The sequence below is a fragment of the Clupea harengus genome, chromosome 1, assembly GCF_900700415.2.
Source record: "Clupea harengus chromosome 1, Ch_v2.0.2, whole genome shotgun sequence".
NCBI lineage: Eukaryota > Metazoa > Chordata > Actinopteri > Clupeiformes > Clupeidae > Clupea > Clupea harengus.
In genome coordinates this window covers 20026899-20052324 of record NC_045152.1, presented here as the reverse complement: position 1 = coordinate 20052324, position 25426 = coordinate 20026899, and the positions used below count along the sequence as shown (strand labels likewise).

The following is a 25426-nucleotide window of genomic DNA, read 5'->3' as shown; positions in this document are numbered from 1 at the left end:
TCTTGTCTCTCAGTGCCATGAGCAGGTGTTGCGGGGGCAGCTGCCGGTGTGTGAGGCGGACCTGGTGTGCATGGCAGCCCTGCGTCTGCAGGCCCAGCTGGGGGACCTGAGCGCGGCGCCCCCCTGCCCTCCTCCAGAGCAGCTCTTCCCTCGCAGCCTTCTCCTCCGTCCCGCCAGTGCTGCTGCTGCTGCTGCCGCCGCCGCCGGGGCCCCCTCCCCAGACACCACCTCCCTCTCGCGGGCCCTCCTGGGGAGCCTGTGGGGCCGCAAGCAGCGCGAGCAGGAGGAGGAGTGCACCAGGAGCCGGCGGAAGGAGGAGGCCGCCGCTGTCATGGCAGCCGTTGCCGAGCGCTGGATGGGGCTGGCCGGGCTGAGCCGTGCCGATTGCATGACAGCCTACCTGTCAGTCATGCAGCAGTGGGCGGGGTTTGGGTCAGCCCTCTATGAGGTGGACCTCTATGTGGTGAGTGTGATAATGATAGCACTTTACCAAGAGTGTTTTCTTTGAGTTGGCCAGAGCACTGTAAAACGACCCTGGAAATCCCCTAAATCTGGAACACAGACACACATTCAAAAAAGGCAGTTGGGGTTTTACCCAGTGTAGTCATCCAGAGTCAAACCCAATCATCCTATTTCCTGGAATACCTCTCTTTTGCACAGTAGATGTTGAGTTGAGCGTCTTTACGTGTGCCCAGGTTTACTGTCTATTTATGTAGTATCTATGGCGCACTGAATGGGTGGCCTATGAGCAGTTGGCACTGGATGTCTCTAGCTTGTTTTTGTGCATGATTGGCATAGATGATCACTGTATTCCTGACTTTGCATCAGTCCTTATAAGTGCCTTGTGTGTGTGTGTGTGTGTGTGTGTGTGTGTGTGTGTGTATCAGAGCTCGCTGGGCAGCTTCTCAGGAAGGCTGCTGCTGGGTGTCGCTGCCTCCTGCGTCTCGCTGTATCAGCCAGGAGAGGCGGAGCCGCTGGACTCGTTCCCCATTGGTCAGATCTGTTCATATGGCATCTCGGATCCCCACACACTCCGCATCAGCACTGGCGACAGAGACTTGCTGTTGCAGACCAGCCAGGTGGGACACACACACACACACACACAACAGCAGTAGAGTAGGGGTTGTGAGGTAAAGCATAAGGATAAATACTCACAGAACTGCAGTACCACAGTAGGTTCATTTGTGGTAGTCTAAGCATGAAGCCTCACAGAACAGAGCTGGACTCTCATGAAGTGTACACGCTCACTGAGCAGTACTGGATTGGGTTTTGTGACAGAGCATGCACACTCCCAAACCAGCGCTGGAGTGGGAGCCTCATGGGACCCTCACGCAGCAGTGCCGTAGTGGGCTCTTGTGGTCTCATGGTAACCAGTCTGAGGTTGACTGACGGGGGAGGAGGTACAGTCCAGGTCCTTCATATGCATTAGCCCTCCAGGCGTTTCCCACAACCCCATCCTGCCATTTTCCCAAAGCCAGGACTCCTCCTCCTCTTGTCCCCCTTCGCATGTACCAGATACAAAGGCCTGCCTGTGTCCCGTCCCCTTCTCCCTCTCCCACACGCACCCACGCCCCTGCCCACACATACAATGACTGTCACTCATGTTCTGTGTACATCCTACTGGTGATGTGGCCTTCTGGATTACATCAGGTTAGTCATTAAAGATGTAACAATCCCTTCTTCTCTCTCTCTCCTCTCAGCTGACAGAGATTGTGCACTTGATGAATGCCTACCTCTGTGCTACCCGACGTCATCTGGGCAAGGGGGATGTCACCGTTACCATGGAGACCCATCCCAAGTTGTGCAACCCGCTGCTCCAGCTGCCCTCTCACACAGTGTGATGAGAGACGCTCACACACAAACTCACACAGGGGCTCAAAGCACTGGAGAACTGTGGAAACACACGTCTTCGTTTGAAGAACCTCAAAAACGCTACGATTTACTGAAGATACACTCACATATGACTGAGCAATCGGTTACCTCTGATACGAACTGGGAACACACAGAGACAGACAGACAGACAGACAGAGACAGGCACACACCGCTAGCTGCCGTTGAGCGCTGACAAACCTTTGGGAACACACAGAGACAGATAAAGAAGACAGACCATCGGAGCTCCACAGTCTGAGGGGGCAGTGCGCCAGCTCTCCGATGGGCGTCTCTGGCTCTAAGCGGGAGACTTTGGAGTCCAGATGCACTCAGCGGGAGGGAGAGGTTACGGCTCCAGAGCTGGGAACATCCTGTCCTTCGCAGCACCAGAGAATTCTGGGAATAGACACTGGGGGATTCTGGGTATGGCCTGTCTGACCACGTGACGGCGTCTCTCTGCAAGAGGATCTCCCCGAGGGAAAGGGTTGGGCCCTGAGCATAAAGACTGTTGTACTTTTTCACCTTTTTTTTTAACGCTTTTTATTAATATTCGCTCGGAAAGAACTATGAAACAGCCTTAACAACTTTCCCCCACACCCCTCACTGAATGATGTGTGTGTGTGTGCGTGTGAGATGTGATCTGACGTGATCACAACTCAGCCCTTGTTGCCCCAAGAGCATGGCTGAGCTTGGACCAAAGCCTCCAAAAGCTTCAAAGATTGACTAATTCCCTCCTAACTCACACTGCAGCCCAAATCAAGACTCCCCTGCCTAACTCTGTCTCTACACAGAGTGTTAAACTCTCCTTCAACAGTCTCTCTCACACACACACACACACACACACACACACACACACACAGCAGTCAGCTACAATGGGAATGATGGTGTGCAGCTGCTGGCAGCTGAGAGCCAAGGGGGAAAACTAAACAGACTGTTTATAGCTTCCAGCTCAGAAACGGATTGGTTTTGCCGCACGGTACTTTTTCTTATGTCACTCGTTTATTGGCCACTGCACTGTTGATTGTACAGCTGACTCAGATGTGCAATGATATAGCTAACAAACAATAAATACTGTATGTACAAATAAAAAAGAAACATTATACCATTACTGATTTTGGAGTATTGAGGTTTCCTGTAAACACGCCACACAAAAACTCACGCGCACACACGCTCTCTTGCCTCTCTCACTCTTTTACAATGTTTTTAATTTTACACCCTCTTATTAGTTTGCAATCCTTCTCACGCACTTGCTCTAACACACACACACACACACACACACACACACACACACACACACACAAAATAATGACCATGTGTGTTCTTGAAAAAAAAAAGACAACCATTTATTTTGACCATATCACAACTTGAGTAAATTTGAAGCAGCTGAGTATTTACATTTGGGACGCGTGAACAGGGCGAGGGCGGCAGGAAGTGTGTGTGTGACGTCAGACAGAGCTACAGCTCACGCACACTGGGCTCATGTTCAGGGTGAGAGTTGGGACGGGGGCTGGGGTGTGTGTGTGTGTGTGTGTGTACTGAAGGCCTTTTACCACACAAGTCAGATCCACTTCAAACCAACGCAGCGCTTTAAGAGCTCAGTGGAACCGAGAACCGTTCCACCATCCACACCTGGACTATATTAAACACTGTGGTTTACGCACGCGCACACACAGACACACAGTACATTCTGTGTTTCCATTAAGCAGTGTGTGTGTGTGTGTGTGTGTGTGTGTGTGTGTGTGTGTGTGTGTGCACGCGCTTATATTTCAACCTCCTGAGGGAAAAGACTGATTGTGCAGCTTGTGTGCAGGAGAGACATAAATGAGAGTTGCTTTGTGTGTGTGTGTGTGTGAGTGTGTATGTTTGGTGTGTGTGTGTGTGTGTGTGTTTCCTGCCTCTCCACTTCCGTCTCCAGTCCTACTCCAGCCCCTCTCGGGTTACATTCAGACACATCTCTTGTGTGATTGCCTGAGCTATTTTTAAACCTGTGTGTGTGTTATGGAAGAGAGAGAGAGAGAGAGCGAGAGAGAAAGAAAGAAAGAAAGAAAGAAAAGGGCAAAGGGGAAAGAGAGAGATGAGAAGATCATTTACACCTCTGAGTATTCACTTGATGATCTGGAACAAAGACAGAAAACCCTCTTCAGTTTATGGGCTCGTGTGTGTCACATAGTTCTGCTCTGAGACTGGGTGTCTTCGTTTCTACATGTTAATGGCAATGCCCATCTATAGGAAATGCTATTGAATAGCAATAGACGGGTCGTCAAGCCAGACGGTGTAAAGTTGTAGATCAGCAAAAGAAAAAAATACGTCAAAAAAGAGAGAGAGAGAGAGAGGTAGAGATGATTGTGCAAAAGAAAGGAAAAAGCAGATAGACGAACTGAACAAGCAATTGACTACAATTGCGGAGCATTTTTAGGCACACATGAGTGAGAGACGAGGGACGGGAGGAGAGTAGGAGGGCTGTTCTGGGAACAGGCCCTTCCTTTCCGGCTACTCTACTTTGTCATTAGAGGGCTAAGGCCCTTCCTGATCCCACATCAGGATCGTGAGGTGCTTCAGCAAACAGTTATCAACAATGTCCACTCCTTGAGTGTGGCACAGGGATGTAGAAGGCTGGGAGACTTCTCTATCAAAGATTGTGTGTGTGTGTGTGTGCGTGTGTGTGTGTGTGTGTGAATGCAGGCTTCTTCTGATGAGGCACAGCCTTGAGCGTGTGTGTGTGTCTCACTGCTCCTGTGAGCCCCAGGAGATGTAGTCAGGTCGTGTGGCAGCGCTGTACTCGTCGATCAGCTGCTGCACCACCTCACGTGAATTGTCCAGCTCGTCAAAGTTCTCCTTGAACATTTCCTCCTTCCGGAACTGCTCCAGGAAGGCCTCGCGCTTCCGCAGTTTATCGTACTGCTTGCAGGTGCGCTCAAACAGCTGAGAAAAACAGAATAGAAACAGAGCTGTAAGTCCCAGATGCTTAATATACTCAACATTGGCCATGTAATCAAATTCCACCCTTTTTCAAGACTTTCCCATGCAAGTCTTCTGTGTCACAGATTTTCCACGCTTACTCTAGTACCTTGTTACCCATATACATGACATAACCACCCAAGAAATAGAGGAGAAACCATGTGAAGCAGTGAAGCTAGCTAGCCTGCCGGCGCAGAGCACAGGTCTTCCTTACTGAGGAGATGCTGGTGTGGTTGGCCATCATCAGGCCGCTGACGCGATGTGCCGAGGGCAGGTAGGGAGACTTGCGCGACAGCGCCACCTGGATACTGGCAGGGCCCCATGGGATGAAGTTGGCCAACTTCCTCTCCCTGATCCTCTGTAAGCTCTTATGAACCTACACACACACACACACACAATCCAACATCAGTGACAAGACCCAAAAACAAACTTCATTCCTGTCCACACTGCTAATAATCTCTTACACATTAACACACAGGACCTAATAACAATGACCATACCAACACACACACACACACACACACACACACACACACACACACACACACACACCTGCGTGGGGTCCACCTCTCCCTGGATGATGTTGAGGATGGCGATGTAGCAGTGGTTGGTCTGACGGTCCCGTCCTGTGGACACCATAACGTTCTTAGGCTGCAGGAGCCTCCTCATAACGTCCAGCACTGTGGTCTTCCTAATGCTGGCCACCTGCAGTGCAGAGAGACAGAGAGAGAGAGAGAGAGAGAGAGAGAGAGAGAGTTGGCAAAATGGGGGAAAGACACAGGGAGAAGAGTAAACAAGTATGTGACAAAGGCAGACTAAATACGTCTCTCAAACAAACACACACACACACACACACACACACACACACACACACACACACACACACACACACACACAAACACCCACACAAGCGAGTATTCGCTCACCGACTGGTCTGTGGTGAGAGGAGTGTAGCCAGTCATGAGGAAGTGGAGGCGGGGTGTGGGGATAAGTGAGGCTATCAGACCAATTAGATCGTTATTCATGTATCCAGGGTAACGCAAAGTTGTTGTGCTGGCAGACATGATAGTGGACACCTATGGAGAGAAAGAAAGCTTCTTGTCATTCAAAGACTGGGGGAAAAAACTAACAGATTTAGTCATTCAAAAAAATAGAAGGAAAAAAAAAAAAAACCTTTTCAAGATAATTTTCATTTCTACACACTTTATTTTAGAACTGTGTGATGTGTATAACATCAGAGGTGTAGGTAGGTATCATAGGTTCGATAGGTGTGTTTGAGAGCACTGATCTTACCAGCTGATTGATCTGGGAGAAGGAAGGATTCTGGATGTGAAGCCGATCAGTGGCGATCCGGTTCAGAGCGGTGTTATCCAGAACCACCTGAAAGAGACGGAAAGAAATAGCGGAGAGGCTGGATGAGAGAGTTTACACGCACGTTTGTCCAGAACTTTATGTAAAAGAGAAACTACGTTCTGTAGTGTGTGTGTGTGTGTGTGTGTGTGTGCTGTGTGTATGTATGTATGGGCATGCTCTCACCACACAGTCAGCGTTCTGTGTCAGTCTCTTGAGTGTGAGAAGAGAGTTGTAGGGCTGCACAACCACATCGCTCATCTCATCCTGGTTGGGGAAGACGGAGTACGTCTGGACCAGCTTCTTAGGGTATCTGCAGACGGAGAGGCACGGGAAGGGAAGGGAGTGGAGTGGGGCAGAGTGGAGGAGACACAGGCTCGAGTCAGTCTGACTCATACTTAGACACACGTGTGAGTGTGTGTGTGTGTGTGTGTTTGTGTGAGTGTCTTTTTGTGGCCTTACCTGTCGTTGAGGCGTTCCAACAAATAGGAGCCCAATCCAGAACCAGTTCCTCCAGCAATGGAGTGGCACAACACAAAGCCCTGAGACACACACACAGTTACTGTGAGTGAGCGTGTGTGTGTGTGTGTGTGTGTGTGTGTGTGCGTGTGCGCGTGTGTGTGTGTGTATATTTAGGAAGTGGTACAAGGGTCCTGAACTACTCCTTATGATAATTAGAGCATATACACCAGTATTTATAGCTGGTGGACTGTTCTACTGACCTTCTTTTAAGAGGACATGAATTTTCCCCCACACACACACACACACTTTACTTTTCAAATATAAACACACAGATTTGGTCCACACATAGGCTTGTACCCACATTATTCCTAAGGATACACATCAGGGCTCTACAGTGCGAGTATTTCACTCGCATTTGCGCCTAAAAATAGGTATGTGCGAACTTGAAAAATAATTTACGAGCACAGTGCGCGAGTGACGGGCTGTTGTCAATACACGGAACAACGGCGCGAAGAAGTGAAGCACCATAGATTTCATATGGAAACAAGTGACGGGGTCGCGACTGCACGATGTGAACATAGCATGATGACACGCTTAACTTCATGCAAATGAGAGCGACGATTCGCAACCAATGGGCCAGAGCCATATAAAAAGAGGGTTACGACGATCTCTCCGACATGTGATCACTTGGTATAAGTAGCTCGCAAAAAACCCACTACTGGCAACCTGTTTGAATGGTCTTTCACGGGACAGACAGCAGCACCACCTCGATTTACTGACATTTTCGGTATATTAACACATAATATCAATTGGTTACTGGTGTGTTGTATTCTGTTTATGTCTGATACTTTATTAACATTACATTAACTTATAACACTAGGCAGCAATATTGTGAAGCAGAGCTAGAAATGGCTTTGCTAGCTCCCATACTGTAGCTCACACCAGCAACTGCTCAATTTAGAAAAAAGAAAGAGAAAGGAGTTTGGTAACTTAGCTAGTAACTGTCAATGATAACTAGTTATTAGAATGTATTAGCCAACGTTAAGTTAACTTCAAAGGGGCAGTCGAGTGTATAGGTTGTGTCAGCTTGGATAGCTAGCTAGTAATTTTCGATTTAAGCCTTCCGTTAGCCTTGGCGAACTTTTAGCTAGCTAACTTTAGCTAACTATGAGGTAGCATATCCTAGCTAAGTTATGCTAGCTAGTAAACTCATTGCAGAATAGACTATAGGGCAGGCCACGCATGACATTAATCAAGAAAAAATAAATTAATATGTGATTGGTTTAAATATCCTTGTCTATTTGGGCAGTTGTTATTATCATTGGCACCACTTTCAACTGTCAAAACTATCCGTCTAGCTAAATCTGTTGGTTATCAAATTGCACAGCAATTCAAATGGAGGATATGTGGTTGATTTAACTCTAAGGCCAGGTAGGCATAGTAGTTGTAATGTGCTATCACATCATTTGAAAATCTAGACTTGATATTCTCTTATATTTGAATGATAATTCTGTTAATTAAGTATTGCCTTAAAATGATTATTTACATTGAATTAATTGGAATTCAGCTGTAGGCATATACTAAGAGATCTGTCTCTTAGAGACTAATTGCATCCACAATTTAAGTACTGCAAGCTTGACTATTATGCACTTGTAGACACAACACAGGGGGTCCCTGGGCCTGGGAAGGAAAGGAGTTTAATGTGGCTATAATATGGACTTTTAAATGTGACTAAAACTAGACTAAAATGTAATCAGTTTTCGTTGACGAAAACTAGACTAAAACTAAGAAGGATAAAAATGACTAAATGTGACTAAAACTAGTATGCATTTTCGTCTTAAGACTAAATCTAAAATAGCTGCCAAAATTAACACTGAGATAGGGGACCCCTTAATCTACAATTCATTGTTGCTAGCTCTAATCAGATGTACTAACTAGGCTAATAAGAGAAGACTAACTTTGTATGCCAACAAACACCAATAACTAGAACTAATTTGACAGACTATAAACCAACGGACTACTGGTTATGGTACACATGCTCTCTAGCTAGCTACAGTAAAAGTGTTGCTTACATTAGATACTAGACCTACAGTCTAACTCTAACTGCATTTAGAATCTAACAAACTATATCTTACAATAAACTTTAGGTAAAGCTGGCTATATAAAATACTACTAATAACAATTGATAAGAGGTCCACTAAAGTGTTGAAATATGAACAAATGCAGTAATTTGATCAATTTACCAGCTAACTTGCTTCGGAAACACTGAACAAGAATGGGGTTGAACGTTGGAAAATACAATGTTTGGAACTATAGGTCGCAAATGACATGCTTTACTTCCGCATTAAAAAAAATCGCTGTGCTCCTAAATTTCTTTGTGTGCTCCTAAATTTTTTCATGTAGGAGCACATGTACTCCTTGGGGAAAACCTTAGCGTAGAGCCCTGCACATACATACACACTCACACACTTTCATAACCCATCAGGTGTACATGCAAACGCACACACACACACACACACACACACACACACACACACACACACACACACACACACACACACACACACACACACACACACACACACACACACACACACACACACACACACACACACACACTAACCACCACTTGGTCCTAAATGAGTGGGGCAGTAATTACCTAGCAGGACTGGTCTGGGTGGGGACTGCTGTTTTAGAGGGAGGAGTCCTTTTAATAGCCATGAAATGACACCCTCCTGTGACGTAATGCAGGTGTGTGTGTGTGTGTGTCAGTGTGTGTGAGAATGCATACATACATACATACATATGTGTTCACTGTTTATGCAACCTATTACCACACTTATCTGAGTAAAGATCTGGGCTAAAAAGAGTCAGGGTGTACGGCACATTTAGGGATTTTTTTTCAACCAAGGGATATTTTGGTGAATGAGGTGGGATATCCACATGACACGTATTCTTATTTAGAACAACTCTGACGTGTAACATCGTTCCCACTACATTTACGCTAGTGAACCCAGCCGCCCTCTGAACAACTGCTACAGAGCACAGTCATTAGACCTGTCCCCCTAAACTTGACTGACTTCATCTGCCCACGCCCTTTCAGATGGCAGGTGGGTAGTCCGGATGTTGGAATGGCATGTGACCATGGCTTACCTCCAGGCTGTCGCTGCCGTCTGCCTCTCTGTCGATGATGTCAAAGACTTCCTCATGGATCTTGTCTCCCTGTGACAAGAGGTTCCATCAGGCTGGTGCACTCATTTATATGCACTGAGAACAACTAGCATGATAACTTCAGATGAGAGTCTGAAAATGTGGGGCAAGTATGAGTGAACAAAGTTGTGTGACATGTATGTATGTGTGTGTGTGTGTGTGTGTGTGTGTGTGTGTGTGTGTGTGTGTGTGTGTATGTGTGTATGTGAGCGTGTACCTGCACCGGTACATACACTGACATCCCCATAACAATTACTATGGTAATTAAAGATGTGCAAGTCTGACAATGACAGATAAACAGGAGAATGTCACATGTATGTGTGTGTGTTTGTTTTAATCACTTGAGAGAAGCCACTGGCCCAGTTGTTCCCAGCGCCACCCCCGTGCTCTGACAGGTAGATGTTCTCTGGGTTGTACAGGTTGGCATAGGGCGAGTTCAGGATGGAGTGGATGACCCGCGGCTCCAGGTCCATCAGCACGGCACGGGGGATGTAGTGCTCATCATCGGCCTGTGGGCACCCAGGGACAAACAGTTAGTCAGTCAGAGACACCAGGCATCTTCACGAACACTCAATTATACAAGAAGCTGAAAGTCAAACACAGAAATGACAAGTTACTGTTACGTCGGATAAAAATATTACCAATAAGGGTTATGTTAAGTTCAGTTAAGGGTTAAGTTGATATAGGCCAATCATTTTTCTGATTTTCTTTTAACAATAACTATAATATAGAGAAGATACAACAATGTCCTTAGGGTTACTACGAAAGCAAAAATCATCCTATTTTTTATAACCTCTCCATACTCCCATCTATAGCACTGAAGCAGTTACTAATTCCTACAGCTATTTGACTGCCAATATGCTTTGGAGAAGTCACTCTGCATGGGTTGTTACATTGAATTACATTACATACTGTAGTAAATGATTGCGTGCTGGCATCATAGTATACGGTCTTCCATAGGCCCCATCCAGATTGCTGCACCAGATGTTATTGTTTTGCACCATCTAGTGGACAACTTTTACACTGCAGCAGAATGCAAAATGGCAGCATTGCCAACACCAACCTGAGCTATGTTGCAGAGCTATACTCCGATATGAGAAAGACATTATGCAGGTTTTCCACACACAGACGCAAACACACAAACCATTCTGGCTGGCATGAGCAAACACATGGTAATGAATTAGACTGCAGCTGTTCTTCAAACACCTGGCCAACCATACTGTCCTTCAGATGGGGCAACCATGAGGGCTGTGCTATAGTATAATTTCCAACACTATCCAACTGGCTCTATTCAAACCACGAGCAGTTAAAAAGGTCTCAACATCAACAGAGAATTGTTTCTAATTATATGGCCATCACATTCCAGTCGTATTAAAAAAGTTCAAAAAATTAAAAACAACCACTCTATTCAAAAACGATTTAGACATGTTTTCCCAGTACTGACAGCTCAGTCACAGCTTGCGATTCAGCTGACTTATTTATTTATTTTGAAGACACAGTTTATACTAGTTCGTCCCTTACTTGATAGAAGAATACATCTTTTCGGTCCGTTCCCTCTGTGGCGAACTCCTCCACAATGCCCTCAGGACTGATGCCATGTTCAGCACACAGCTGCTTCCAGAACTCAAATCCAACTGTACGGGACATTGAAACACAACTGTCAATTCACAATACTGGTAGCAAATCTGGTTGTAACAAGTGTAACGCAAACTATGTTTAGCTGGCGTGGTAAATATACTTTTACAACACATATTTGGACACAAATGTCGTTCAATTCTGAGAGACGTATGCTAAAGTCCAATAACGTTAACTGGAACACTTGAGTTACCGAAATAACGTTAGGTAGAGATGACTAGTTAGCCAAAAAGTGCCTATGTTCAGCAAACATCTGAGAAGAGCAGACAAATCAGAGAGCAGACCATGGTATTCATCATCCATAATAGACAAACGCCTTGTGACTACTAGGGTCAAATGGTTTGGTATCTAACGTTAATTTACAAGAATACAAGTTAATTAACAACATATATGTAACGTTAGCCAAAATATGCCCTCTTCACTATTATCAGCTAGCTAGCTATCAGAAAGCCACTTTTCATTGCTGAATAAATAGAAACCTATCCGTATGTTACCCGATGTTATGGTTGATAAGGGCATACGGCAGATGATAGCAAATAAAACATGACTTTGCAAACCTAGTCAACTAGAATAAGAATGGTGTTTTCAGCAAAGCGGTATCTATCTAAAGATAACTGAAAGTTAGTTAATGTTAGTTTTACATTGTTGAGTATCAAGGTAGAATCAGAATAGCTAACGTTACCAAACTGACTAGCTAGCTATCCTAGCTAGCAACCTAAAGTAATGTTAGCTAACGTTTGCCACAACAGGCCTAAGGTCTGCAATGATGTTGGGGAGCCTTGGCCAACAGATGAAAATTAATTTTCATACTTTGATTTCCGCATTGTCCAAGTTGTAGTGTTATGATTTCTCGAGGCATGCTTGTCCTCTTGGTGGACGGCTGGAGCTGTCTCTTTTTGCGTTGCTGTCAATGGGGGCAGAGTTCCGTTGCTTCCCGCTTCAACATCACAAATGCCGCAAAACGGCTTCCTGCCTCTCTAAAGAGCGCATGCTCCCTGTCGGTGTGCGTTCATTCAGCTATGAAAACTCCTGAAAGAGCAGACAGCACATAAAACCTTTTTGCTAACACAACATTGTGCTCCACACACTATTCTACACTGGATGGGGCCTTGGCAAGATTGATGACAGAGAGAGACCTACAATTAGAAAATCTTGGTAAGACGACCATAGTTGTTAGCCTTCATTTCCAGGCCATACAGTAATTTGCAGTACTTGTATTTGTGAGTTTGCCACAGGTCCACTTATAGAATTTAGTCTTTGGTGGGTGGCAAACCTGAAGTCATGGTTGCAAGAAAACAAACTGATCACACTGAGAAATAAAAGTCTTCTAGAGATATTGCACATTGAAAAGCAGGTATCTTAGAAAACGGTGGCCTACACCATTGAAAGGTATCTAGACTGAGAGCAACGCTCATCTCATCAAAAAGGACTGTAAGATTGATTGTCCACATCAACGGTACCGACCAAGGCCCTGGGAAGCGGATTAGGATAGTAATTGAGAAACACCCAGAAGACATAAATATTTGGTGCTTGTCGTTTAAAAAAAAAATATTCCGTTAATACCATTCTTCACCGTAGGCCACATGCCACACAACAGTTGTTAATGTACATTTTCTGCTGGCACTGAGACGTACAAATAAAGTAAAGTTGAAACAAGACACCATATACTAGTTCGATAAGCAGGATCATTTTACTCAATGGTACTGAGCTCCCAAGACTCAGTCACACAACAGAAAGCACCAGGAACGGGCTTCTCTGATTGGCTCATCTCTGCTCACGCAGGAGACAGGCGTCTGTCAGGATTTGTACAGAATTTGAGTAAGAAAATAAGCAAAGGTGCTTGGGGTTACGCCATATTGGCAACGCTTAACTGTATGGCTCTATATAGAGGCGTGTTGGAGTGGAACTTACCGTTTGCATGATAGGTGGAGCTTGTATTCACTTCAATCACACCGTACAGGGTCCCGTGGTTAGTGGTATTTTCGTGATCCGATATTAATCCTAACCACTGAGGCTAGCTAGCATTAGCGGCTCCTACACGGAAGACAAACATCCACTTGCAATCGTTTTGACCAACAGTAGCTTCTGAAATATTAGCCTGTTGGAATCTTTTAAGGTCGCGGCTGGAAACCCGTGCTGTTTACTGTTTGTGTAATAATGGTGGATATTTTTACATGTCGTGCCAATCCGTTTGGCCCACGAGTTCTACCTAGTGTTGTCGTTTGATAAACTTGCTAGCCAACGTTAGCTAGTTTCCAGAACTAGCTTACTCTGCTTGAAGAATAACGCAGCAAAGCTAACGCGAGCTTAGTTTCAGGTAGCTAGCGCGTTCATTTTGTTTTTGTTTTAATATCGTGTTTGACAGCGGAAGTGACAATTCGTGTATACGCTCAAGTCATTTTATATTGCATTTAGACGTTGTAATGGCGCACAGGTCAGGAACAGTAGATATGACTACTAAAGGCTTCGACGGCTCAGCAAAGCAAGGCTCGACTGTGGGCATGCGAAGTCGACCATGCTCTAGTGAGAGAGAAGCCCAGGTTCGTGCTGTGAAAGCTTCTCTTCAAGAGAGGTTGGGATCCTACGAACGACTGGTGACCTACCTCCAGGCTGTACTGGTGTGGGAAAAACCGATTCACAGTATGCTGCTCTTCACTGTGGTCAATGTGCTGTTCTGGTAAGTCCTCTGCGCAAAGTTAGCCCATTAACTTCAGCTAACGTGGACATGTTAAGAATTGAAGTTAGCTAGCTAAATAACCTACATGTGGGTTTATATACAGTGGTGGACTGGCTCAATGTTTGTGATGTGACATGTAACTTACGTTACTTAAATTAACTGCATTGAATTCTGTTATGCACTACACACAAACACAGCACACGAGTCTGCTCGCAGCAAAAGGTTTACAGTCAAGAAACAGGTGCGAGCCATTTGGTCCGTCTGTAGTTGTATTGTTCTCTGCCAGCAACTGGTGATGAAGCTTTAATGAGGTGAAAATGGCTCGCTAGTTCTTGCTTGGGGCCATGTCACATATACAAAGATCGTGTTTATCAGCTCCTCTGCGGGCACCAGTGTGACGGAATATGATCAGAGACGCTCATTAGCCCATGGATCAGAATGCGGTGGCATGCTCTGTATTTTCTCAGGCTGAAGTAGAGGCTGTTCAAGTGTTGACGGAGCTGTTGTTTACACCAGCTGTTGGACTGCTAGATGGCTTTAAGCCCTCAACGGAGATCAAACTGACCTGGGACAAATGGCCTCTGGCCTTGGTCCTGAAGGGTTTACGTGACTCAAGATGTTGGAGTGCCTCAGCAGAAGTTCTGATTGTAGGCATAGACGTAAAGGTGCATTCACGTGGATTATTTGCATGTTTCATTCTTTTTCATTAGTTCATATTTTAGAGCATTAAAAAGGCAAACTAATGACTAACTATCTGAAGCAAAAAAGCAGGACAATTCGCTTTTTAATGTTACTTCAGAACAGTGAAAACATCTAGAAGCTTTCTCATGACCAAATGTGCAAACTGCACCTTGTAGAAGTTCTGAAGGCCTCAGGCTTCGGGATAATACCTCAAACCCCTGAATGACTGGACTAAATCTCCAGAACAATGTGCTTTATCATGTTTCTCTCAGTGGCAGTTATTTCTACTGGAGAGCTGTGGCCAGTGAGTCCAGATTTAATCTGTTAAATCTGTTTTGTTATGTTTGCATTTATGGCATGACCTGGTTCTCTTCAAATGCACACATGCACATGCGAACACTGATAGTAGAATTTACTGCTACAAAGAAGACTGAGGGAGAGCGATAAGGACAAGCAGTGGGTGGGGAAACGATAATAGAGGGGTGGGCAGTTGGCTCTCGAGAAAGAAAGTAAAAGAATGTGAATAAGGGCGGGGGCGGGGGGGAACACCACCATGACTGTAAGGATAATGAAGAGTCAGAGTGGAGCGGGCAGAGGATGGAGCAAAGACAGGCACAGAGGAGGAAAAACAGAAGGGAGGGAGGGGTGTGAAGTCAGGCATGCGGCTTTATTGGATTAGTCCTGCTGTCCTCCCTCCGCTGTCACAACTCTTTGGTCCCTTTTCGCCCTCTTCCTCCTCTCTGCCGTTTTCTCCGCTCCAGTTCATTCAGGGGGAGAGGTGCCGTCCCAGCAGGGCAGTGAGGGGCCTGGGTTGACGCAGAACCCTGCAGGCGGGTGACGACTGTGGTCACTCACCTCTAAAGGCCCAGCTGGTCAGGAGAGGACCAGTTACATCCACTTAATCTGAAGTGGGTTTAACATTGCTGACACAAATTGCAAATGTAACCCAATCATTTCCACTTCTAAACAAATAATGGATTGTTCACTTTGGATTTGTAGTCTGGTCAGCAAAATAGTGGACTGGCCTGGGTAGATTTGGCCTAGTGATCCCCTTTCTGGACGGGATCCAAAGTCCTCCGATTGATTCAATTACCACGCAGATCATGGCCACATTCAGAGACCATTTTCTATTGACCGACAGCTTTGTTTATGAGAACTCCTGGTGGGTATTCGTTTTCATCAGGTTTCAATCGTTACAAAAATGTCAACAGACATGGCTCACTGAGTTAACATCTGACATGCAAACATGGTTTTAAACAGAAAAAGGCTTTGGCCTTGACACAGTTTAGTTTGGGTCCTAGCCTATCCTTCTGACTGCCTATGCTATGTGCAAGTAGGCCTATCACATGATCAACAGCAGTGTAAGACCATCCTGCTGACGGCTCGTGTCAGTCTGTCCAAAGTGGAGGGGCCAGGACTGTTCAGAGATCAGTGACAGCAGTGCTGAGGTAGGACCGTCAGCTGCAGGCGGTGCAGTTTGAGCTGACCTGAGTTAGTGCTGCCTCATTGCAGGTCAGGCAAATGCGGTCAGCCTGCCTTTGGAAATAACAGACCAGGGACTCGCTTGCTGTTTCACACGTGTGCTCAAATGATCGTGCTCACTGTTGTGCATAGAAACAACAAACACACAGACACACAACAAAGCTAGTCCTTTGTAACACGTGGGAGACTCTCACTCGCCACAGACCTGTCAAACACACCCACAATCAAGGGCCTGTAAACCCCGTCACCTGGAGAGAGAACAGCAGCTGTTGTGGAATGGTTTTTCTCAGCAAAACAACACACACACACACACACACACACACACACACTCTCTCACTCACTCACTCACTTGTAACCTTATATGCTCTCAAAATCAAGCCTCACTAGCGTCTCTCTGTCTCCTTCTCAGGTTCTTTGCTCTTTCCTCTCTGCGACTTCTGTTTCTGCTGTGTGTGGGCTTAGCTCTGACAGTCTGTGTTGACACATGGAGGAATAAGATCTGGCCAGAAATCAGAGGTGAGCTGTCCCTCCCCCTCTGTCTCTCTCTCTCCCCACCTCTAACTCTCTGTCCCCCTCCATCTCTCTCCATCTCTCTCGGCATAAGTCCACTCCACTGCTCACTGCTGTGTGTACCTACCAGTGCTGTTAACACCAATTACCCTCTTTCCACTTAATCACTTCCTCAAACAATTACCACAATCTTGACCTTTAACTCAATCCTGCCAGGGGATGCTTGTGTGTGTGTGTAGTCATCTCTGTTAACTGTGTGTGTGTGTGTGTGTGTGTGTGTGTGTGTGTGTGCTTGCTTTGTGTGAACAGCAGTCACATCTCCTCTCTCCCTGTGAAACTTAAATAGTATCATGTCCCTGCTGCGAAGACCGTTGTGTCCCCAAACTCACTCTGTCCTCTGTGTGTCTGTCATTTCTCCTTACAGTCAAAAGACTGGATGACAGCGAAAGTGAAAGGTACAGTATGATGCTGTACATACATGTGATGCTGATTGGTTGATTTGATGGATCTGTGTGCTATGGTGATGTCCCTAATCTTCTGATCCTCCCTGTGGGTGTTCAGCTGGGGCGTGGTGCAGCCGGGCACCCTGAGCGTGCCGGAGCTGTGCCAGCACATGGCCGAGCTGTGGGTGGCCTGTGTGTCCTGCTCCGCGGGCCTGGTCAACCTGAAGCGCCGCAACCCCGGCAAGGTGAGGCAAGGGCACACGACAAATCCTCACCCATTGAGAAGCACACACTGAGCCGGCTGACCGGTGCTTAACACATGATCAGTATAACCATCTGTCCAGACATGGTCTCTATTCTGTCAGAACACACACTTAACCCATGCCACCAGTCCATCAGAACATCCGGGCGTACTGCTGTAATCTCCTCTTTTTGTTTTGTACCAGTTCTGTATGCTGACCTGTGGAATATTCACCCTCCTGGCCATGGTGGGGCGCTATATTCCTGGACTGGTGCTCTCCTACTCAGCAGGTATGTGCTAACATCACCTAGGCTGCAAGCCACAACACTTCTATCCCATAGATTTGAGATCGCTTGATCACTTTGCCTACTTGAATTTAAACTCCACATTACTTGTTCAACCTCAATGGCGGTATAAAACCTGAAGTAGTGGCACGGACATTATGGCAGTGTTTTTAAGCTTTTAATGTTACCTACATTTTAATGGTACCTAGTATTATTGTAGCCTGAAGACGTGATAAAGGAGGATCTGTTACAATGAATAGATGACTGCATTTGTCACTGTTTTATGTCCGTGGCTGTGTGTAACAGAAGTAGTATTGATGAGATGGGAATTGATTGGTCATGATCTTGGTTGCTGTGTGGTTTTTGCTTTTGCTATGAAAATCATCTTGTCTTTTCAGTTCAGACATGAATTTGATTTATTAACATTTCAATTTAACCATATACAGAAGGGCATACTTAACAAATTGAAATGCTTGACTGTATCATTTTTCAATAAAAACATATTGAAGAAGATAATGAATTGCAGAGACCAGTCATTGGCATATAGTTTATTAGTTTATTTATATCTATTGAGTGGTGCCTTTGCTCCAGCTCAGATCTTCTTGCTTCGTCTGATTAGGGATGTAGAGCCAGCTGTCATTGTCTGAGAGACCAGCGTTGCCATGGGAAACAAAAGTACACGTCACATCATGTTAGAACACGAGAGGCATGTTGATCATCTATTCTATTCAAGCATAAAGCCATTACAAAGACTTCGCTTAATGGCAGTGAACTGCCAGCCTCACACATCAGTCAGGTCTTCTACCGTGGAGCATAATGTTTCACAGTGCAGTTTTATCTTGAACACACCACTGATAGGAGAGAGAAAGGCCACTGACCTCCACCATTTCCTCGCCCTGGATCTCGCGCACATGGGTAAACTTCTCTGAGGTGCAGACCAGCTTCCCGTCCTCCAGGCGTACCATGCACTGCTCACAGCAGACATTACTTAGCAACAAGATAAAAAAAAGCTCTGCCTTCTCTATGAGCACGCCAAATGAGTATATGCTAATCCAGTGCATTAGTGGCAGAATTTCACCAGCTTAAAGGGAATGAGGATTTAAGAAAAAGATGGGAACACTGGCCTTGGCATACACATGCTCAAGGAAGATTTACTGTTAACACTGTTTCGTCTTAATTGTAGTCCCATCAATTTGTTTTACATTATCCATTTCTGTCCAGAAATGTACTAACTGTGTACCTTAGTTTAACTGCAGGATGTTCAGTGTAGTAATTCAGCATACAGAGTGTAATGGCCATTGGAATGTTGCTGTGTGGAAGCGGACGTGGTGTCCGTGGGCACTCACCTTGAGCGTCTTGTCTTCGAGGGTTTTCATGGTGGCCTCGCGGCCCAGCGTGAAGGTGTTGGTGGTGGAGCGCAGAGGCGTCTTCACGGTCACCACAAACTCCTCTCCGTTCTGCTTGATCTCAGTCACTGGCTTCACGTCACGCATGATGCGGATGAGAGTGTCTGGCACAGCTGGGAAATGCATGAAATACACACAGACAGACAGACAGCAAGCCAATAGGAAGCATTAGCAAAAGTGACTAATGAAATTACAGTGAAGTAATGCAATAGAAATAATTCCGAAATGATATAAAGTCTCAAGCGATTGGAGAACTAGGTTACTCACACAGGACTTTGAAGAACTCTTCGTGGTTCTCCTGAGAGTACATTCTCCAGGCTCCGTTGAAGGCCATCGGTACGTTTGCTTCACCTCTGTTGGAAACTGCTGGGTGAAAGTGAGTGCCTGGTCAAGCCAGCAGAAGACAGTGAGTGACTGGAGTACTAGCAGGTTGTTTGTGCTGAAGAAGTGTAGTGTGAGGCGTCTGACGTAAGTTTGGCTGGAGATGGTGTGGTATCCAGGACGGGGATTTGTTCTCCCTGTTGTTGTTTGATGTGAAGTCCCTGTGGAAGATACAGGGACTAAACTGCCAGCAATGCTACGGTTTGCCAACAGTAGCAATATAAGCAGTGCTGGGAGTATGATGCATTTAAGTGTGACTTGGTAATATTTTAGATACCCTAGTCATTTTAGGTGTTATGTTTTGGTGTTGGTAGTATAAAAGCACATACACTGCTGTTAATCTTGAATTCATAATGGTCATTGGTATGACATGGAGAGTGACTAAGAGAGTACTGATGTTCCCTTACTCTCCTCCACCCCCCTCTGAATCTGTTGCAGTGCTGTCGGTGCTGCTGTGTCCGCTGGCCGTGTACCACCGCCTGTGGCAGCGTGTGTGCGTGAGGTTGGAGCCGGCCCTGCAGTGGCTGGACTTCAGCGCCTCAGGCTACATGATGTCCAAGCCCTTCGACAACCAGTGTGAGTAACCAGCCACAAGCCAACGGACCAGCACACAGGAAGAACTTTAAAAGACAGTTCCAGTCAAACCTCAACACCCACCGGTGCTGCAGAGCCATTGTCTTTATTTATTTGGATTAGGGGATAGGCACAACAATTCACATCAATTGATTTCTGCCATAACTTCTCCCCACTAGTTCAACTTCATACACAGAAAGGAATAAGAACTGCTAAATGGTATTGTTACCACACAGAAAGTGACAATGTAAATTAGCATTTTGACTGTGTTTTACTATTTGTTGTAATCAGTAATTTTGCCCCTCAAAATAAGAGGTATTTGCAATAGGGCTGAACGATTAATTGCATTTGCGATATGATAGAACGCGATTTTCTAACCGCAACGTTCGCGATTTAAAAACGTGGTCTAAAAAAAAAAAAATTGATTTGTTGGGAAAAAAACCGCATATTAAATCGCAATTGCAATATTGGGGGGAAAAAATCGCAATTAGATTATTTTCCCAAATCGTTCAGCCCTAATTTGCACATCTTTAGGACTGCGGTGCTTCAATCTAATTGACCTTTGACCCTTTCATTTCAGTCTTGCGCCGGCCCATCCATGGTGCAGCTTCAGACGATGCCGACGACAGCGAGGAGGAGCTGGCGGCTTTCTGTCCCACGGTAAATCCCCCAGAATATATATAACCACACCAGTCGCAACCCATCAGACCACGTACTACAACTAAATTGCTGGAAAAATCCCCTGGATCACATATAATCATACTGCTAGACGTCCTTAGGACATCAAATAAAGCCATTGGATTGCATGGATATTCTGTAATCCATTGGATCACATGTAGCCATAATGCTGCTAATTAAATCAGTTCCTTATTGGAAGTGTAAGTCAGGATCAGGTCTGTGTTGTCTCAAGTTGAAATAGTCTGAATACCCTGGGTTGGTCAGGAACCATGGGTAAGTGTGAGAAAGTGAAAATGTAATCTCCCTTTTCCAGTTGTTGTCTGAGTGTTTTTTTGTAACATGTATGATTTATTTTTTTAGTTTGATGATGCTGTGGTTGCTAAGGAACTAGATCTCACCGACTCCGAGCACTCAGATGCTGAGGTCTCGTACACAGAGAATGGCACGTTCAACCTCTCCAGGGGTCAAACTCCTCTCACAGAGGGCTCTGAAGGTAAGGTTCCCTGAGCATCATGGGAAATGTAGTCTCTCCTTATAAGCCTGTTCTATTCAAGAAAGTTCTGTTCTACATTATTCAATACAAATCCCTTATTCCTGTCTCATTGTATTGATGTTGCTGTTTGTTGCCCATCTTTAGACCTGGATAGACACAGTGACCCGGAGGAGTCCTTCGCTTGCGACTTGCCGGACTTCCCCTCCATTAACCCGGACGCCACCCTCATGGAGGACGACGACAGCATAGGGCTGCCCAGCCTGGGCTCAGCAGGCCTGTCTGGCCACCGGAGCAACACCCTGATGGACCTGGACTCGGACCAGGAGGAGGAGGAGCTGGAGGGGGCGCAGCTTTGCCTCAGCGCGCTGCAGCAGGCCTCCTCCCACATCTCAGGCCAGCTGGCTGGCACCCTCACCGCCAGCCTCCTGCAGGCCGCCCTGTCCAGCCAGATCCAGGCCCACGCCCAGCCACAGCCCCGCCAGCCTCCGCCCAAGCGCAGCAGGGACCCCACCCAGGGGCCCCACCCCAGGAGCTACAGGCACCAGTCCAGTTCAGAACTGGACACAGACCTGGACGGGGAGGACTTTGAGATGCTGGACCAGTCGGAGCTGAGCCAGATGGATCCACTGGGGCCAGACGGGGGCAGAGGGGGTTCGGGCAACAGTGCTGGATTCCTGTCCAACCTGCTGGGGAAGCCTCAGTAAAGAAAGGGGCCGCCCATCTCCGCTACCTATCCTTAAAGTGTGTGTGTGTGTGTGTGTGTGTGTGTGTGTCTGTGTCTTATGTGTTTGTATGTGTATGCATGTGTTGAAATGGCTGATAACCATTGTGTGTGTGTAATTGCACAAGTGTATGAAATCATGTTGAAGACTGGAAAGCTGTGTGTGAACTGCACTGTCAGTGTGTTTTGATTCTTAGGTCCCAGCAGTCACGAGTCCTTCTATGACTGCCTCTAGAGTTATCACTGTGAAGTATTTCTCATCTCCTCAGTTTTCTTCCATTTGAACATTTTTTGCGAAACTTCCTGTTCTCTACAAGAGTCCCATCCCTCCTATATGTTTATGTATATGTTTTGTAGGCTAAGCAATAGAACACAGGAAATAAACTTGAGTTTTTTTAAAACTCTACATAAGCATAAAACAAATGTTTAAAAAATAAACATCAGAAGAATAAAAATATAAAATCAGAAACATTACTCAAACCAGCACAACTGACCAGCTCCCTTCGTCCCAGTAGAAGTGTTAAGCTGCAGGGACCTCTTGTTAGTGGGAACCAAACTGGCCTCTAAGCCCTCACTCTGACCAGGAGGGCACTAACGCAGGAGCATCAGGGCTGTTGCCAGCACAGCAGGAGTAAAGAGCAACGTGGTGTCAATGGAGATGCATCATGGGAATTCTGGTTCTGAAGTTGCTCCCTGTTGCAAGGCTGTTACCTAGCAGCCAAAGCAATGCTGTAATGATATCTGATGGTGAATCATTTTCTTGTTTATTTCACAGTCCGGAGTGACTCACCGATGCGATGAGGGTGCACATGTATCTGTTTGTGTGCTCGCTGTGGTTCAGTCTGATCTGCTTAGGGTTGTGCCAGGCGTCTGATTGCGAGGAATATATGGAGTTTCACACACAAAGTGTGAATCTTTCATATGAACGAATTCTGTAGGCCATCATGCTTGGCAATCATTCAAAAAAATGAAAACAGTCACTCTTTCAGGCGACTCAGATGTCCTGCCACTGTGTGATGGGTGTTGGCCTTTACTGCACTTTTGCATGTGCTGCCTTCACTTGTCTGTGTCAGAGGCCAACTGCTGAAAGCACTGGTACCCTACGCGTGCACACACACACACACACAACAAACCTCTGACAGTATGACGAAGGATATGTGTGTGTGTGTGTGTGTGTGTGTGTGTGTGTGTGTGTGTGTGTGCGCTTGTGTGACACCGAACTCCTCAGCAGTGAAAACACCAGAGTGTTCTTGCTGCAATGTTTACCTCAGGCGTCGATGACGACCTCAGAGCTTCACCATAAGCTTTAGGGTCACTTCAAGGCTTGTGCTTGGCCTCCGTGCTGGCTTGCCTGCTGTTTTTCTGAAGGTCTTGCTAAAAGTCCTGGAAATCCAACAGGCTGACCTGTTCATATCCCACATCTGAGGACCCTCAAGTCTGACTGAGCAAGATTGATATTCATTTCCTTTTCTAAAGCAAGGCAAAACACTTGTCCTTGAGTAATTAGTTCAAGTTTGTTTGTCTTTCCATTTGGTTGTGTTTATTTGCTTTCCCCCCTTTTGCTTCATTCTCTTTTGTGCTGTTTCTGCTCCATCTATTCCAAATCCCTGTTGAAGCTAGTTTACTCCAACTTCATACACCCCCTCAAGTTACCTTCAGATGTTTGTGACGGCATGTGGTGTATGTAGGTGAGTGTAAACACAGAGATGATGGGGGAGAGAGTCAATGCTGTTTACACATATTTGCTGTGCTTGTTTGATGGAGGTTGATGGCTGCTCTCCTGCTGCAAATTCAGTGCTGTTTCCTCAGAGTTGGAGGCCAGCATCTGTTGCTGCCTTGATTTCCCGCACCTGTATTGTTTCCATGGCAGCTGTGAACTGGCATGATGCAGTATACAAAAGTGGGTTTTTTTTCTCTCTGCACTTACTTTCACCAGACAGGGTGATTTTTATTATTGCTGTGCATGATCCCAGCAAGCTAACTTTTATCCATATTGTCATCACAGAACTTAGATATTTAAAGAATGGACACATTCAGCAGAAGTGAGTAACATGGACATAACCCACCCTCCTAAAACCCTGCACCCCCCACATGGACTGGCCATATATGCAGGACAATATGATAGATAATGAGCTGAGATGTGGCATTGCTGAAAATGTGCTGTATAGTGCGAGTGAGTGTGAGTGTGAATCCCCCTAGATAAACTGTCCTCTAAAGTCTTTTCATGAAGGATAAAGTAACTGGTTGATTTAAAATGAGCCTCACACAACAGGCTACACATAGGTGGAAGACAGCTCAGAGACGGGACATAAGAAGGCTGGTTTATACTTCAAAAGATTTGTATTTTTATTTGTGCAGTGTTGTAATTATGAAGTAATGTTTGTGATTTAAATTCAGTATAATATATAGTTTGTGGAGCTGAAGAGTAAGCTCATCCCAGGAGAGCTTGTCAGAGCGAGTAGCTCAAACTGAATTGTGGTCTGTCCTTTGATGGATATACATGTGCTGATCCTGCCTGGATGACCCACCTGTTGAGCCCTAGATGGGAATTTTAGTTATTTGATGAAAGACCATTCTCTGACATGAGTGTATAGTTCTGTAAACGTGTATAGTTAAATACATGTCTCTGTCTCTCTCTCTTTTGGTTTTTGATATGTTTTGATGTGCAAGAATATTAAAGAATTTCTGATTAAAAATATTTCTGCAGAAATGTATTTCTGTTGCCTTTATGTAGTTATATATCAGAAACATGCAGGTCAGATGCAGAAATACCTATGAATGATGTAGAATTTCAGTAATTACGTTCTGAAGGCTTGATAAAAGAGATTGGCTGACACCTCTGTGTATTTTCTGGCATCTTGTGTGTTCGTAAAACACCTTTATTACATACGCCTGCATTTTGATAGAATGCCTACAAGCACCTGAAACAATACACCAAGATAGCTGATGGAAACGGGTCATCAGTCATCGCTGTCACTGCTGTAAAGGACATACCCTTTTATTGAAGACCCATTGTTTTTTTGTTCGAACAACAAAAAGTTTTTTTAAATCGGTCCATATAGGCTTTATTTTTTTATTGATGCATAGTACAATACAATAACACAAAGAAAATCATACATTACAGCAGTACAATAAAACAAAAAGAGACAATGAACAATGACAACAGTTTTTTTTTTTTTTAAATACATCACAAAACAAAGAGGAAAGAAATAATTATCCTTTAACATTTTTTTTGTTATTTCTGACCAAACGAAGAGAATTAAGAAGCGAGTCCATTTCTAGCTTAAAGACACGGAGGGATGGCTGTCCTTGTAGCCATTTTTGTTTGTGGAGGAAACATTTTGATTGCAAAGGAAAAAAGTTTACAACAAA

At 45.4% G+C, this 25426-nt stretch overlaps 4 protein-coding genes across 5 annotated transcripts in view; 2 read left to right on the top strand and 2 right to left on the bottom strand.

The window, feature by feature from the left end:
* Positions 1 to 2977, top strand: part of plekhh3 (pleckstrin homology, MyTH4 and FERM domain containing H3) — a 24268-nt gene extending 21291 nt beyond the window's left edge. For both annotated transcript variants that reach the window (XM_012825662.3, XM_031570661.2), the window contains 3 exons: positions 14 to 463; positions 888 to 1079; positions 1701 to 2977. In XM_012825662.3, the coding sequence (XP_012681116.2) occupies positions 14 to 463; positions 888 to 1079; positions 1701 to 1841 (783 nt within the window). In that variant the 3' untranslated portion in view covers positions 1842 to 2977. The remainder of the gene's footprint in view (positions 1 to 13; positions 464 to 887; positions 1080 to 1700) is intronic.
* A 210-nt stretch (positions 2978 to 3187) lies between these two features.
* On the bottom strand, positions 3188 to 12725 carry tubg1 (tubulin, gamma 1). Its single transcript, XM_012825672.3, has 11 exons — positions 12295 to 12725; positions 11371 to 11483; positions 10191 to 10358; positions 9793 to 9861; positions 6640 to 6719; positions 6364 to 6490; positions 6121 to 6207; positions 5754 to 5903; positions 5380 to 5532; positions 5042 to 5203; positions 3188 to 4791 (listed from the first exon to the last, which is right to left on the bottom strand). Exons 1-11 carry the CDS (start codon positions 12341 to 12343, stop codon positions 4594 to 4596), a joined length of 1356 nt encoding a protein of 451 aa, XP_012681126.1. The 5' UTR covers positions 12344 to 12725; the 3' UTR covers positions 3188 to 4593.
* A 513-nt stretch (positions 12726 to 13238) lies between these two features.
* On the top strand, positions 13239 to 24752 carry retreg3 (reticulophagy regulator family member 3). Its single transcript, XM_012825670.3, has 9 exons — positions 13239 to 14161; positions 16734 to 16840; positions 17259 to 17289; positions 17396 to 17522; positions 17724 to 17808; positions 20028 to 20165; positions 20743 to 20822; positions 21201 to 21333; positions 21478 to 24752. Exons 1-9 carry the CDS (start codon positions 13908 to 13910, stop codon positions 22035 to 22037), a joined length of 1515 nt encoding a protein of 504 aa, XP_012681124.1. The 5' UTR covers positions 13239 to 13907; the 3' UTR covers positions 22038 to 24752.
* LOC105898643 (fatty acid-binding protein, liver-like) lies at positions 18017 to 19875 on the bottom strand. The gene is made up of 4 exons (XM_042708988.1): positions 19848 to 19875; positions 19476 to 19571; positions 19149 to 19321; positions 18017 to 18884 (listed from the first exon to the last, which is right to left on the bottom strand). The coding sequence occupies exons 1-4, from the start codon at positions 19873 to 19875 to the stop codon at positions 18624 to 18626; spliced, it is 558 nt and encodes a 185-aa protein (XP_042564922.1). The 3' UTR covers positions 18017 to 18623.
* Positions 24753 to 25426: the final 674 nt, after the last annotated feature.